At 37.2% G+C, this 16825-nt stretch overlaps 1 protein-coding gene across 1 annotated transcript in view; it reads right to left on the bottom strand.

Moving 5' to 3' along the window:
• WWP1 (WW domain containing E3 ubiquitin protein ligase 1) overlaps positions 1–15939 on the bottom strand; it is a 93291-nt gene extending 77352 nt beyond the window's left edge. Inside the window, exons 1-2 of the mRNA XM_079722795.1 lie at positions 15917–15939; positions 5726–5816 (exon numbers count right to left, since the gene is read on the bottom strand). Coding sequence (XP_079578921.1) covers positions 5726–5795 — 70 coding nt within the window. The 5' untranslated portion in view covers positions 5796–5816; positions 15917–15939. The remainder of the gene's footprint in view (positions 1–5725; positions 5817–15916) is intronic.
• Positions 15940–16825: the final 886 nt, after the last annotated feature.

Raw genomic sequence — 16825 nt, 5'->3', positions numbered from 1 at the left:
TAACCTCCCTGACCCTCAATTTTCTCATCTGAAAAATAAGGGAACAATAAACAGTACCTGATTCTTATGATTGGTGAGTGAAGGAATCCAAAGTACCATTATTATCAGTGAATGCCTAGCACCCAACAATAGTGACTATTACTCATTAACTCTTATGACTTACTGTATAGTATTAACTCTTCTGAGTTAATTGCAGACATATTCAAAATATATCCATTGTATATTTTTAATTGGCACAGTCTTCAATAATACCAGATGCTGGCAGGGTAAGGAAAGTAATTTTTAAAAGCTAATTTTTAATCTCACAAGGAATTCATAACATGCGGGCAAAAATGTGCATATATAATAAATAACGAGAATACTATGATTTTAAATAACTAAATGATAACCTCATTAATTCAAATATGAATTCTAATTAGTGGAATACATAAGATAGATTTTATTTTCCTATTTCATGAATTTCCTTTGGTGTTTTACCAGAATATCCTCTATTGTAAGGTTATATAAATATGGGAAATCCATCAGAAAAAGAGAGTCCTCTGTGCATGTGTGAGAATTTAACAACCCCATTCATAATACCACCCCCCTAAAATCTAGTAATAAACGTAAGAAATGTACATACATGAAGATAACTATAAAACTTTACTGATGAACATAAAAAACTTGAAGGGAATGACATGATTATTCCTGGATTTGGAAATTTTAACACTGAAAGATTTCAATCATCTCCAATTTAATACTTTTTATTTTTTTCATTTTACGTTAAACCTTTATTTTTTGAGCAGTTTAGGTTGGCAGCAAAATTGAGGGGGATTTTTCATAAACTCTCTGCTCCCACATACGCACAGCCTTCCCCGTTACCAAAGTGGTACCTTTGTTACAACTGATAAACTAAAAATATGGAACGCTTCACGAATTTGCATGTCATCCTTGTGCAGGGGACATGCTAATCTTCTTTACATCGTTCCAATTTTTTTAGTGTATGTGCTGCTGAAGCGAGCACTTTAATACATTATTTTTAAATGACCTAAATGAAAACACTAATATTGGGATTTTTTTTGGGCGAGGGAGACAGAGGAGAAGGGAAGAAAACTCTAAAATTCAAATGAAATGTAAAGAAAATTAGAGAATAATAAAGGCATATTTTACAATGCAAAGTAATAATAGATTTCTCCCCCAATGTATTTCTTAGAAGTACTGTAAAATGAAAATAAAACAGGCTGACTGTGCTATAAGGGCAGAGGTGAAAAGAAAAGAACAAATAAGATGTTAGTACATGATAATGGTAGCATTTCAAATCAATGGGAAAAGGTAGATTATTCCATAAATGCTGAAGCGTTTGAAAAGAATAAAGTTAAACCCATAATTCACAACACTCATACAAAAATATATGTATGGTTACATTTTTTAACTTAAAAATTAAACTATTAAGGTACTGTAAGACACTATAGTTAAAAAATTATAAATGTGAATGTAACAGCCCATTAGTTTTTCAATCTCAAATCTTATCTTCTTATCCATCTTGCACACTTTGTTTCTGTCACTTTCCTGTAGAAAGCCTGAAATCTAGACTAATGAAGATGATACACTTCTGTGTACTATTAACTCTTATGTACAGGCGCTTCTCTATAGTACACGTTACAGCACGCTATGGTAGGTAGTTTTCACTTTGGCTTTTTTCTGTTATAGTTTTCCTGCTTTCATGACCAATATTCTTATTCTTATCTGTTGCTGCCAATCAGATATGGGTTAAGAACAGAAATAAGGATAAAAATATATAAGCTAATAGAGTGTCTCAGTTTACAGACCATGACCTGCCAGACTGCAAAAGCAGAGGGGACCTTAATTCTGGTACTATCTGATCATTTTAAAAATAAAGAAAAATCAATACAGAGGCCACTGTTACCTAATAAAAGGAGCAACAACCTAAGTCCTTGGTTGGTTTCTTATTACTAATGGAAGGCATTTAATCTGATTCTCAGGTCCTTCCTGGGTAAAACTGGAGTACATATTTATTACACAAGGTACTGTTAGATCAATAAGATTGTGGATTTTAAGGTGTTTTGTAATTTAAAAAACCAGATCAACAAAATGAAAGAAAGGCAAAGGCAAGGAAAAAAGAAGAGAGGAAAAGCAAGGCACTAAAACCTGGTGCCATTTAGCACAGGTCCAAGTTTGGTTTCCCAAGAGCATCACTGTATTTCAAAGGAGAATAATAATTGATATGCGAAATGATAAATACTGTAGAGGCACTATCTTGGCTAATTACATTGCTTTGGTCCATATCTATTTTCCAACTGGTTCTCTAGACTTCCGGTGATTCTATTAGCTACCTGATAGTTTCTCTATAAGTTGCCTTTTGGCTCAAATCAGCTAGATCAGGTCTTTGCTACTTCAATTAAGTACTCATACATTAGGTAAAGAACAGGAAGAAAGTCACACCTCAGATATGTAGGCCACAGGTCCTGCACAAGCAACACTGTAACCAAATATATGGCTCTATGCTTATGCAGAGCAAAAGCAGAAGTATTAGAAATTACACTTATAACTGGTTCTTAAGTGCAATACACATCAGAATCACCAGGGAATTGCTTCAAAATATGTAAGTTCTCAGTTCACAGAAAACTAAATACAAATATCCCTTAAACATGGCTCAACCTCACTTATAATGAGAGAAATGATATTTAAAATGACACTTACGATACCACTTCTGACCTAACTGTCAACATGCCTGACAGCATATCTTGATGAGGCTATAGGAAAATAGGCATTCTCACAGACAGCTGGTGGGAACACAGAAATAGTACAGATCCTATGGAGAGGAACTTGGCAACATAGTTGGCCTTTGACCAACAGGGGTTTGAACTGCGTGGATCCACTTACACGCAGGTTTTTTAAAAATAAGGACATACCGCAGTACTACACAATCAGCGGTTGGTTGAATCCACGGGTGTGCAACCATGGATACTGAGGGCTGACTGTAAAGTTATACACGGATTTTCGACTGCACAGGAGTCAGCACCTATAAACCCTGCAGTTCAGGGATCAACTGTGATTGACATTATTACACGTGCTTACTCTCTTACCCAGCAATCTCATTCTAGGATTCTATCCTAATGACACATGAGCAAAAATAAGAAATGACATTCGCACGAAGCTCTTTACTATAGCAATAGCACTATCTGCAATAACAAAAGACGGTACCCAATGTCCATCAATAGGGGGCTAGCTGAATTAATTTTGGTATATCTAGTCAATAGAGTGCTGTGTAGCTATCAAAAGGTGTATAGAATACCCTGCTATGGATATTACTCCAGGATATTACTGTTAAATGAAGAAAAGCAAGGTGCAGAAACTAGGTGCTAAGAAATAGAGGGTTGGGAGGAGAGATGTGAATACATACACTGTGCATATCTTCTTATATTTTCAAAAAGAAGAAATGGAAGGATAAATGAAAACTAATAAAAATGTTTACCAGGGCTTCCCTGGTGGCGCAGTGGTTGAGAATCTGCCTGCCGATGCAGGGGACATGGGTTCGTGCCCCAGTCTGGGAAGATCCCACATGGCACAGAGCGCCTGGGCCCGTGAGCCATGGCCGCTGAGCCTGCGCATCCGGAGCCTACGCTCCGCAACGGGAGAGGCCACAACAGTGAGAGGCCCACGTACAGCAAAAAAAAAAAAAAAAAAAAAAAAAAAAAAAAATGTTTACCAGAAGGGCAAGGGAGAGACAGGGGAGGAATGGGATAAAGAAAGTAGCCAGACTTGGGCTTCCCTGGTGGCACAGTGGTTGAGAGTCCACCTGCCGATGCAGGGGACACGGGTTCGTGCCCTCGTCCAGGAAGATCCCACGTGCCACAGAGCGGCTGGGCCCATGAGCCATGGCCACTGAGCCTGCGCTCCGCAACGGGAGAGGCCACAACGGTGAGATGCCCATGTACCGCGCAAAAAAAAAAAAAAAAAAAAAAAAAAAGTAGCCAGACTTCTCCAAATATACCTTAATTTAATAATTTTGACTCCAGAACTGTATAAATGCTTTATATGGTGATAAAACAAAATTAAATAAAAAATAAATAACTGAAAGCAGTGAATCTAACTAATCCAATTGGTGGCATAACCAAATGGAAAATTAAGTTACTTTGAAACATGGTACTCTGACTATACATCCTAAGGAGGGGAAGCTCACAAAGAAATCTTAAAACTGTGATGAGTGGGCCTGTTACTTTTGGTAATTTTAACATTGCTATTCTGTGTATGTTAGGATAAAACAGATATAACTGTGTTAACGTCATTTAGAATTAAAATTCTGAGGTTAAGAGAAAAGAGATAGAAATATAAAGTCAAATGAAGTAAAAATAACTTTTTTCTCCTTTTAGTGGAAAATGGTTACTTAGAGGCTATAGCTATTATTTTGAATTGCAAATATCTGCATGAACTCAGGATTTGTTTTTTGCTTTCTAAGACAATAAACATTTCCTAGCTCTGTTCACTGAAAACTCCTAGAAACAACTGACCTCAGAGTAATGAGTACCATGGGAATTACAGTATATCTCCTTCTTATTCTCAGTTCAATCCTGCCCCTCCTAAGGCAAGTATTTTTCTAATGTTATAAGCATAGAGGCACATACAAACACCCCTCCTTTTTCACATCCATATGGTCACATACTAAACACACTATTCCACACCTTGCTCTTTCACTTAACAATACTATCTTAGAACTCGGCTCCTATTGGTAAATAAATATTCATTTATTTCATGTCATTGTTTATCTAGAATTCCACTGTCAGTCTTTTGCTATTAAAAACTCTCTCTCCCTCACTCTCTCTCTGTTACTTCTACTAATTTATCTTGTAGATATTTATATATAAACTATATATATAAAAACTATATACATACATTATATATGGACATTATTTATATGCATAAATAAATAATATAAATACCTGCAAAATAAATTTCTACTAGTAAAATTGCTGGTTTAAGGACCACTCCTTGAATCATTATTCCAACTAGCTAAAATAAATGATCTGAAGTCACCTAAAAAAAGGCTCTTTCATGCATTTACATGTGCTGTTCCCTCTCTCTCTCATGCTTTTAGCTGCCAATCTAATTTGAGATGAACTCTGATCCCTCCTACAAGAGTCAAAGTGTTACCCTCTGTGAGTCTTTCTCTTACCCTGTTCTCCTAGATCTACAGGCCATCTCCAATCCCAAGCAGACCTATGATGCTTTCCTCTAAGTTCTCATTGCATCCAGTTAATGATCACTTTGCATGGTAACTGTCCATGCAAAACAAACCTGTCTCAACATTATATAGTAAGTTCCTGGACTACTAGGGCCTTGTGTGTTTTCATATATAGAATTCCACTTAACAAATATTTGCCCGATGATTGAATGAATAGCTTAAATGGATGAAAAGAGGCTTTTAGCATCCTTCTCCATCCTAATAATCATCTAAGGACCAGATCAATGGTGTTTATTCCAATACACAAATTCTCCCACCACCAGAGGATATAGCTTCTCTGCATCTAGCACAGGTTCAATAAATACTTACTGAATACATAAAATATTTTTAGAGGGTTTCTAGCTTTGAGGCCTATTGCAACAAATACACCATGGCATGAATCTAAAAGAGAATATACTTATGAAATAAGTCTGCTGAATTAGGCATTAAAAAGAAAGTTTCATCAAGGAACTACTATTTTAAATTATTGTGAAAATAACTTACCAGTTACCTGTAACTGTAACCTTCCACTGTCATTATTTCTAGTATCAGACCTTGGTGAAGCAGTGGCCATGTCCCAAAATTCAGCTTAAACCTACAAAAAAGTTAATTTATTCATATATTAGACTAGAGATTATAATTTTCAATATGATTAACAGTTTACTTGGATTAACTAAGAAACCACACTTCAACCCATCACATGTTGATACAGCCACAGCTGTCCTCCATTTAAAATTAAGACTTAGTATTATTGTAAGAATTACAAGAGAATATGGCTAAGTAACCATATCTGGGTCAACTTGAGCAACAAAATAAATGATGGTACTAAGAATCCAGGGTCATGTGTTGATTTATAAATCAAACAAATACATAAATAATTTTTATGTTTATTTTTACATATTATATAATATTATACATTATTAATTTACTACCTGAACCACCTAAGTAAACTGTCCCTTTACTCTTTAATACTTTAGTATGTATTTCCTATGAATAAAAATATTCTCACAATACAATACAATAATAGAATTCAGGAACTTAGCTAGTACATTATTATTATCTAATATACAGTCCATATATTATAATTTCATCACCTGTCCCAACAATGTCCTTTATCATAATCTTTAAATACAGTACCTAGAGCAGGTTTATATATTACATTAAGTTGTCATGTCCCCAGTAAATCCTGCATGTTTCTTTTTTGTTTGGTTGGTTTTTGTTTTTGTTTTTGTTTTTTTGCGGTACGCGGGCCTCTCACTCTTGTGGCCTCTCCCGTTGCGGAGCACAGGCTCCAGACGCGCAGGCTCAGCGGCCATAGCTCACAGGCCCAGCCGCCCTGTGGCATGTGGGATCTTCCCGGACCGGGGCACGAACCCATGTCCCCTGCATTGGCAGGCAGGCTCTCAACCACTGCGCCACCAGGGAAGCCCCAGCATGTTTCTTTTTATAGATAATATTTTTCAAGTTCTGTTTCACTGCTCCACCCAATTTTTACTTTTTAAATAAAATACAAAGCAGCTTTCTTCTGCATGGTAAATTTTTTTTTTTTTTTTGCGGTACGCGGGCCTCTCACTGTTGTGGTCTCTCCCGTTGCGGGGCACAGGCTCCGAACGCACAGGCTCAGCGGCCATGGCTCACGGGAGCATGGCAAATATTTTAAGGCTAACCTTCTACACACCTTTAACCTACTAACATAAAGTAGAACATTCAGGGCAAGATTGAGAAATATTAACACATATGTTTCTTACCCTTTATGAACTTTACATATTATGATTATTAAACATAAATTTTTAAAAATTAGTTTTAGCAATAAAAGATAAAATAAAACATGGTCAAGCAAAGAGACTATGAAAATGGCATTGCATATCTGAAAAAGAATCATATAGAATTTGTTTAAACTCTTCACTTTAGAATAGTTTCAGATTTACAGAAAAGTTGTGAAGATAACAGAGTTCTCATATACCCTATACCCAGTTTCCCCTACTATTAATTTCTTATATTAGTATGCTACACTTGTCATAATCAATGAACCAATATCAATATATTATTATTAATTAAAATCCATAGTTTATTCAGATTAGACAGAACTTAAGAATCAGTAAACTTGAACATAAACCAAAAAAATCATTTAGAAGTAATGCTGAAATAAACAGCTTGAAAATATCAAAAAGAAGCTAAAAGACGTGAAAGATAAAACGTGACTTGAAATATATTTCTACTCATAATCTCAGAAAATGAAGAAAGAGGAGGTCATACCGGGAGAGAAAATGACTTAATTTTCTGGAGCCATAAAAAACATTTATTCACAATTCTAAGAAATACAATATATATAAAAGAGGCAGGATAAACATAAAGGGCACTCACATTTGGACACAAAGCAGTCAAACTGCAGAACACCAAAAGAGAGCATGTTAAAAGCAGCCAAAGAGAAAAGTGATTACATATAAAAGAAGAGAGTAAAGTGATAGCGGAATTCTTAACAGCAGCAACGGAAGCACAAAAGGTAGAACAAGCATCTATGTGCAAAGAACTGAGACAAAAATTATTCAACCACTAAAACTCTCTCTGGGACACAGAAGGCATTAAGACTTTGCCAGATAAACCAAAAGAGAGTTTACCAGCAGCAGACCTTTACTTCAACAAAATCTAAAGGACGTTTCATGAAACAGTAAAATTACACACAAGGATGATCTGAGATGCAAGAAGGAAAAGATGAGTAAAGAAATTAGTACGCATACAAATAAATCTAAATAAACATTCTCTGAATAAAATAACAATATCTTATTATGGTATTTAAATAAAATCCGTATAAACCGTTCAAATATGGAATAAAGAACATATAATGGAGGAGCAGGGCAGGAAGAGAGAGGACAGGAGTTGATGATGTAAATTCTGCATTGTCCAGCAGAGGGATTATGATCTGGCTTAACTTTAGCCTATATAGTAATAGTATGCCAGCAGAATTTCAAGGGTAATCATAAAAGAATAGAAATAAGTGAGTGTAATTTCCAAACTAGTAGAGAAAAGAATACAATTTAAAAAAATCAACTCCCAAAAAAAGGCTAGAAAAGGAAAGAAAAAAAGAAAAAGGTATAAACAACCACGACTATCAGAAAGCACAGAGTTCAAATATAGAAATAATCACGATAAATGTATACGGACAAATTCAAAAGTAAGATAAGAGACACGTACAAAATAAAGATGCTGATAGGATGAAAGCAAAAATATGGAAAAGGACATATTAGGCAAATATAAACAAAAAGAAAGCTGGGATTAGTTATAATAGCAGAAAAAAGAGCATTATTAGGGAGAACAAAGAAAATGATACAAGATCCAATCTAGTAAGTAGAAATAAAACTCCAAATTTGCAGGCTTAAAAAAAAAAAAAAAAAGCCTCGTTTTGGTTCTTCCCCCCAGCCCAGCAAAGTGAACTGAGCCAAGAAGAATGGGAACACTATCTCCCTAACAGGCTTACAGGCTGAGGATGGTAACACTGGTGGAAGCAGCATCTATATCCCCACACCAGTCAGCTGGACTGATAAAACAGATGATCTGGAGGATGTTTCAAGCACTTGGCACAGTTATGATGACAACATGTATAAGGCACCTGCAACTAACCACTACATCCTGCCCACTGCTCCACAGCCTGCTTGGGAACCAGAGCCACTTCCCCATCTGCCATCCTACACTGCTTTTCTGGGGAACCCAACTTGTGACAGACAGAAGTCTCCATTAAGGAATTCTTTAGAGGATTAAATATCAGTGCAGTGCATTTACCATGCGAACCCAGTAATCCAGAGAGGTTGAAAGGTTTTAATAATGTTGAGTTTGAGGGCTTCCCTGGTGGCGCAGTGGTTGAGAGTCCGCCTGCCGATGCAGGGGACACGGGTTCGTGCCCCGGTGCGGAAAGATCCCACATGCCGCGGGGCGGCTGGGCCCGTGAGCCAAGGCCGCTGAGCCTGCGCGTCTGGAGCCTGTGCTCCGCAACGGGAGAGGCCACAACAGGGAGAGGCCCGCATACCGCAAAAAAAAAAAAAAAAAAAAAAAAAAAAAATGCTGAGTTTGAGAACTTGGAGTCCCTGCTCAGTGTCCTCAACCTCAATAAAAAAAATCTCTAGGTAACAGAATTCCAGGGGACACTGCTAATTAAGCACAGGAAAAAGACAAGGATGATCATTCTTTTGGCTGAAAAAGAAATCAGGTTTCTCACAAAACCGATACAGAGTGGAGGAGCTGTTCTGCAACAGACAGCTTGGATTTGACTGTCCACCTAGGAGAGGTGAAGAGAGTTTGAAGACAAACGTTGTGGTCACTACAGAGGCCAGGACTGCTATCATGACTAAGGCAGCAGAGACCATGGTAGAGGCTATGACTTCAGGATAAACAGTGGCAGAAATGCATGTTGTAGTGGGTACTATAGGGATGACGACTACAGAGGAAGCAGGACCACTGTGAAGATGGGTAGACAGGACATTCAGTCGTGGAGCACCAAAGACAACTGCTCTCCAGATGATTACAGGTGTGATGATAGAGGACCCTCCCAGAGACCCAAACTGCATCTAAAGCCTCAGAGTACTCCTAAGGAAGATGACTCCTCTGCTGGTACTTCCCAGTTTAGTCAAGCAGCTTCTATCTTTGCAGCAGCAAAGCCTGCTGACCCACCTGTGAGACAGCAAGTAGAAGACCAGCTACAGAAGGAAAGGGAGAAATCGCAGCATCAGTTCGATGAACCAAAACTAGAATGACAGCCTCAGGAGAGACACCCAAACTGGCAGAGTGAAGAATATTTAGAACAGTGATGGTCAAGGACAGGAAGTGCGTCATCTCAGATTGGGACCTTGCCACATCTGCCAGAAGTCAGACCGGGATGCATGAAGGAGAGAGAGTGAGATGTCTCTGGAAAATGAAATACTCAGTAAGGCAAAAGACTGTCACTCTCCAACTTCTAAGCTTCCCAAACCTGATTAGCTACTAAAGGTAATGCTGACCCCTCCATCAACAGAGAATGCTTGGGTGAAGTGAAGTGCTCATCTTTCTGCTTGATCTCAGAGCTCAAACATAGAGCAGCAATCCCCTACAAGTGATGGAGGAAAAGTCACTCCAGCTCAACATCTCAGGAAGAATCAACCTGGAAAGATGAAAATAAAACAGATTTGGTGAGTGTCCCAAAAGGTGAAAGTGGGAACTCAAGCATGGACCAAGAGATGAAGGAACAAAGACTAATGGAAGAAGTCTGAAAGGAAACATAACAAAAAGGATCAAGAGGGGCTTCCCTGGTGGCGCAGTGGTTGAGAGTCCACCTGCCGATGCAGGGGACACGGGTTCGTGCCCCGGTCCGGGAAGATCCCACATGCCACGGAGTGGCTGGGCCCGTGAGCCATGGCCGCTGAGCCTGCGCGTCCGGAGCCTGTGCTCCGCAATGGGAGAGGCCACAACAGTGAGAGGCCCACGTAACGCAAAAAAAAAAAAGAAAAAAAAAAAAAAAAGGATCAAGAACTCCAATCCGCAGCTGAGCCAAAGAACCCTGAAGAATCCAGCCTCTGAGTTCAGTACTGTGAGTATGCTGCTCTCCCAGTTGACAGTGAAAATTAAAATAGAATTCTACATACTGTGCTTTCTCCTAGTCTCTCTTTACCCTGGAACATTTCTAAGCAAATCAAATCTCTATCCAGACAAGGCAAAATAAAATTCACCATCTCCTGGGGGGAGAAAAGCCTCCAAAGATTGTTAGAACCACAGAAGGAAACTGACAAATTGGCCACTGCCTTGGGCGATTTCAACACACACTAATTTTCCATGGATCAAGTGGACCAAAACAGATGAAACTATTTGCAAAGCAGAAATAGAGACACAGATGAAGAGAATAAACGTGTGGACACCAGGGGGGGAAATGCGGGGTGGGATGAATTGGGAGATTGGGATTGACATATATAAACCGCTGGGTATGAAATAGATTATCTAGTGAGGAACTGCTGTATAGCGCAGGGAACTCTACTCGGTGCTCTGTGGTGACCTAAATGGGAAGGAAATCCACAAGGGAGGGGATATGTGTATACATATGGCTGGTTCACTTTGCTGTGCAGCAGGAGCTAGCACAACACTGTAAAGCAACTATACCCCAATTTTTTAAAAAAATTGAATAAATAAATAAATAAATAAATAAAAACAAAATGATTAACAAGCAGGATTTAATTAACAGAACCTTATACCCAGTTACTAGAAAATAAACTTTCTTCTAAGTATACATGAGACATATAGAAAAATAATACACACACTGGGAGATAATGAAAATGTCACTAAATTTCAAAGAATATGTATCATACTGTTCCCCGGCTCTGATCAAAATGCAATTAAGTTAAAAATCAATAATGAAAGAAAAATTTTAAAAATACAAATAGAAAATAATAACACTTCTAAATATTTCATGAGTCATCAGAAACCCCACTGGAAATTTTTCTAAAAATACTAAAAACTAAATGATAAAAACAGCACATACAAACATTTTCAGAATACAGTAAAAGTTATACTTAGAGGCAAATCTATAGCCTTAATGACTTATACTAGGAAAAGAAGAAAGGCTGAAAATGAATGAGTTCATAGGCCAGTCTGTTAAGTTAGAAAGATAATCACGAGTAAATCCAAAGAATGTAGGAGATAATAAAGAACAGAAATTAATGAAGTAGAAAAAGTGTAACAGAAAGGATCAACAAAATCATAGTTCTTAGAAAACACTAAAACAAATAAATGCCTGGCAAGACTGAAGAAGCGTAAATAAAATGAAACAACATAAAGAGTCCCCCAAAAGACCAAGTATCTAAGGACATACTCAGGTAACAGATGTAGCAATGCAGATCTGTGGGAAAGGAGGGACAATTAAATGGTCCTGATATTATCAATATGGAAAGAATTAAACTGGATCTCTACCTCATATCATATACAAAATCAATTCAAGATGGACTAGTGATATTATATGAAAGGCAAACTTTAAAACTTTAAGAAAGTACAGCAGAAAACTGTTGTTTTGTGTCCTCCCAGAAGGAAAGATTTCTTAAACAAGCATACTAACCAAAGAAGAAAAGAATGAATATTTTAACTATGTGGAAACTGAGAACTTCTGTTTACCATAAATCATCATAAAAAAAAAAAATTAAAAGACAAGCCAGAAACTGGAGATATTTACAAACTTAAAACTGATTAAAGATTATTATTTAAACTATTTAAGAACCTCAAAAAAACACAAAAAACAAAAACACAGAAAGCAAATGGGCAAAAAAACCTGAACAGAAACTTTATACACAAGGAAACTTGTTTGGCCAATAAGTATTTTAAAAGATATAGAATCTCATTATTCATCAGAGAAATACTAGTTAGACCACATGAGATGTTGTTTTCAAATTCACTAGAATGGTAATAACTAGGAGTTCTGACAGTATCAAATAACGGCAAAAAAAAAAAAAAAAAAAGGAGCAGTGGTGGCTCTTACACACTGCTACTAGGTGTTTAAGTTGGTAAAGTCCTGCTGGTAGGTGTTAAATTTGGTAAAATTGTTGGAAAACAATTTGGCATTATTATGTAAAGTTGAACATTTGCATGTCCTTCAATAAGCAATTCTAGTTACATACTATAAAAATTTTTGTACTTGCGTGCCAAGTATAAGCATTCTTCATAACAACAACAACAAAAATGCTCAAATGTCCACTGGTAGAACAATGGTTAAAAGAATTAGGCTGGGCTTCCCTGGTGGCGCAGTGGTTGAGAGTCCACCTGCCGATGCAGGGGACACGGGTTGGTGCCCCGGTCCGGGAGTATCTAGCATGCCGCAGAGCGGCTGGGCCCGTGAGCCATGGCCGCTAAGCCTGCGCGTCTGGAGCCTGTGCTCCGCAACGGGAGAGGCCACAACAGTGAGAGGCCCGCGTACCGCAAAAAAAAAAAAAAAAAAGAATTAGGCTAATACACAATGGAACAGTAGTGAGAATGAATGAACTATAGCTGTAAGCAACAACATGAATGGATCTTAGAAACACAATAGTAAATGAAAAAAGACAAACAGGAGTTTTAGGTATTAACATCTTCCTCTCACTTAGTCCCACCTCCAAGATTTAACGTTCTACATTGAGCATCAAGAAATGCTTCCAACTCCTAATGACAAAGAAGAAAGAAATGAATTCTTCTGGCAGTTAGCATGGCCTCATCTTTTGCTATGCATTTCTTTTGAAAATGCCACGATTCCATGACTGAAAAGAAATCCCGAAACATGGGGGCATTGTGGATCCTGAGTCTCAAAAGCTTATACTATCAATAAACAATTGAATGAAGCCCACTGAAGAACTGCTGAGGTCCAAAGGGCAAACAAATGACAAGCTGTGACTCCTCCAAGGAGTACACTATCAATCTAACTGAGACACTTCTGCCAAACTCAAGAAATTAGTGTGTGGAAATACACCTGCTACACTCTGAATAAGGAGCTTTCTTTCATATATGGTACAACAATATCCACACAGTACAAAAATAAGTCTCCATGATTATTTTCTTGTCATAAATTTGAATATGCATTCTGAGATTTTTCTATTATTCTTTTATGATGGTTAAATGTTTTCTTTGAAATGTATAAAGATTTATAAATTAGACATTTCTCTATAATAAAATACCATTTGTGCAAGCTTTAAAAAGACTCTAAACATAACATTAAACTCAAAACAAAGAACTATATTTGTGGTAATACTATTTTTAAAAAAGAGATTTAAAAAAACCAAATTCAAAATAGCAGTTACTTCAGGGGTTGGGGAAAGACAGGAATATGGGGTTACAGAGGTACTCACAGGTAGCTCCTTAACTGTGTTAGTACTGACCTAGTTCTAAGTCGAATGGTTGGTTCCCAAATGTTTGTTTCTATTATTAAATTCCATATGTTACATATAATCTGGAATTGGCATGTTCAAATTACAGAATTTTTAAAAATGTAAAGAATGCATGGAAGGCAAGGAGGTAGACACAGCAAAGTGTAGAGTACTAATTCATCAAAGGTGGTGGTAAGGGAGTATGTCTGCAGCCTGAGAAGAAAAAGAAAGAAAAGCCAGAGCTTTCATACAGATGATGTGTAATTAGTCTTCCACGAAAAAGGCACTTCTTCCTCTGAACAGTAAATGACGGACCTAAGGATAAGGGAAGATAAGAATTCATTTGGAGGTAGATTAAAAGAAATTTGAGGGACTTTATTAGTGAATTAGACAGAAAGGTAATTGCTGAGGTTGAGAATAAGGTACATAAAAAAGAATTGTAAAGTTTAAAATGCCGTGCAGACTGGGAAAATGCCAACTAGGCAAAAGATTGTTCGCTCTAACAGCTTAAAACTTTTTCTGTACCCAGATTCTCACCTCCAAGCTACTTCTCACTTTGTCTTATATAAACCAACCCTCAGACTCAAGAGTGCATGCTTCCAGTCACCAATAACTGCAAATTTAAACTGCAAATGATAAAGATCCTTCAAAAATGGTGTTATTTTGCCTTAAGAGGGAAGATACACAGCAAACAAAATCATCTACTTCAACATGCAATTAGTTCTCACACTTCATTTAATAACAAAGATGTTATGGCACTTAAAATACATGTAATGTACTGTTATATACATTCGTCTTTAATGTGATAATTTTTTATTGAAGTATAGTTGATGTACAATATTATATGTTACAGGTGTACAGTATAGTGACTCATAATTTTTAAAGATTATACTCCATTTATAGTTATTTTAAAATATTGGCTGTATTCCCAGTTTGTACAAATATATCCTTGTAGCTTATTTTATACATAATAGTTTATACCTCTTAATCAATCCCCTGCACCTACATTGCCCCTCCCCCTTCCCTCTCAACAACAGTAACCACTAGTTTTTTCTCTATATCTATGAGTCTGTTTCTTTTTTGTTATATTCACTAGTTTGTTGTATTTTTTAATTCCACATATAAGTGATATCATACAGTATGTCTTTCTCTGTCTGACTTATTTCACTTAGCATATTACCCTCCAAGTCCATCCGTTGCTACAAATGGCAAAATTTCATTCTTTTTATGGCTGCATAATATTCCACTATATTGGGGCTTCCCTGGTGGCGCAGTGGTTGAGAATCTGCCTGACAGGGGTTCGAGCCCTGGTCTGGGAAGATCCCACATGCCGCGGAACAACTAGCCCCGTGAGCCACAAATACTGAGCCTGCGCGTCTGGAGCCTGTGCTCCGCAACGAGAGGCCGCGATAGTGAGAGGCCCGTGCACCGCGATGAGGAGTGGCCCCCACTTGCCGCAACTAGAGAAAGCCCTCACACAGAAACGAAGAGCCAACACAGCCATAAATAAATGAATAAATAAATAAGTAAATAAAAAAAAAAAATTAAAAAAAAAAAAATATTCCACTATATTTATATGCCATATCTTCTTAATCCACTCATCTGCTGATGGACACTTAGGTTGCTTCCATGTCTATATATTCCTTTCTCTGAGCATTATAATAACACTATATGAGTAGGGAGGTACTATTTCCATCTTGTAGATGAGGAAACTGTGGCTCAGAAGTGTTAAAAATCTATAACCATATTTTTTACGGCAATGTATTTCTCAGTCTACAGAGGTATAATTAACTGTCAGCATGTATGGAGTTTAACTCCTAAATATAGTCTTAGTTAAATAAAGTTGTTAATCACTTACTTTGTACCAGGAACTGTTCTAGATACTGGAGATAGAAAGATGAGTAAGACACGATTCCTTCTTTCAAGGAGCTCATAGTCTAGTGAGGAGACAACCTATAAACAAATAAACAGCTTTCAGTGTGACAGTTACTAAAATAGATGCAAAATGTCAACTAGTACATCTGAGGTACACAAGAGAAATGGATAATCCAACCTACAGGAATCAGGAAAAGGTTCACAGAGAAGGTAACCTTTGAATGAACTGTGTCTTAAAGTGTAATTCTTCAAGAAAGAATTATGGAAAGTATGGAGCGCTGGAGAACTCTTGGTAAGGTTGGTGCAAAGTGATGAGGCCAACAGGCAAAAGGTAATCTAAACTGTACAGGATCCTATGGGATAGTTCATATGGTATCCAAAATATACCAAGCACAGTAGTTTAAAGCTTATCCTGAAGGTAACTGATAGACACTGATAGGTTTCCACAGCAAGAACTGCATTTTAGAAGAATAACTTTGGTAGCAAGGGGTCTAGATTTAAAATAATCAGTTTATCTGAACCAGAGCACTGGTAATGTGAAGGAAAAAGCTCAGCATATGTATAAGATCTCTGACAGATGATTAAGGGATAGCTGAGGCTTAGAAAGAAGGATTCTGAACAACCAAAATTTCCCACTTCACTATCTGGGTGGGTGATGGAGCCATAAGCCAGGATAGGGAACAGAAGTGAAGCAAATTGTAGGAGACAATATGGCTCAAAGTTTTCAAGAGCCAATTCTGCAGTTAGACTACTTGAATTTCATTTCCAATTCTGCCACTTAAACAGCTGTGTGACCAAGTGTGGCAAAAGAAAAAACAAAGTCTGAGTTTTAACAAATTTCGAAGTGAATTGGTTATTCATCCAAATGAATTTAGGTCATAACCTATGCCCA

This window comes from Hyperoodon ampullatus, assembly GCF_949752795.1.
Source record: "Hyperoodon ampullatus genome assembly, chromosome: 17".
Lineage (NCBI taxonomy): Eukaryota > Metazoa > Chordata > Mammalia > Artiodactyla > Ziphiidae > Hyperoodon > Hyperoodon ampullatus.
This window is presented reverse-complemented; position numbering and strand designations above follow the sequence as displayed.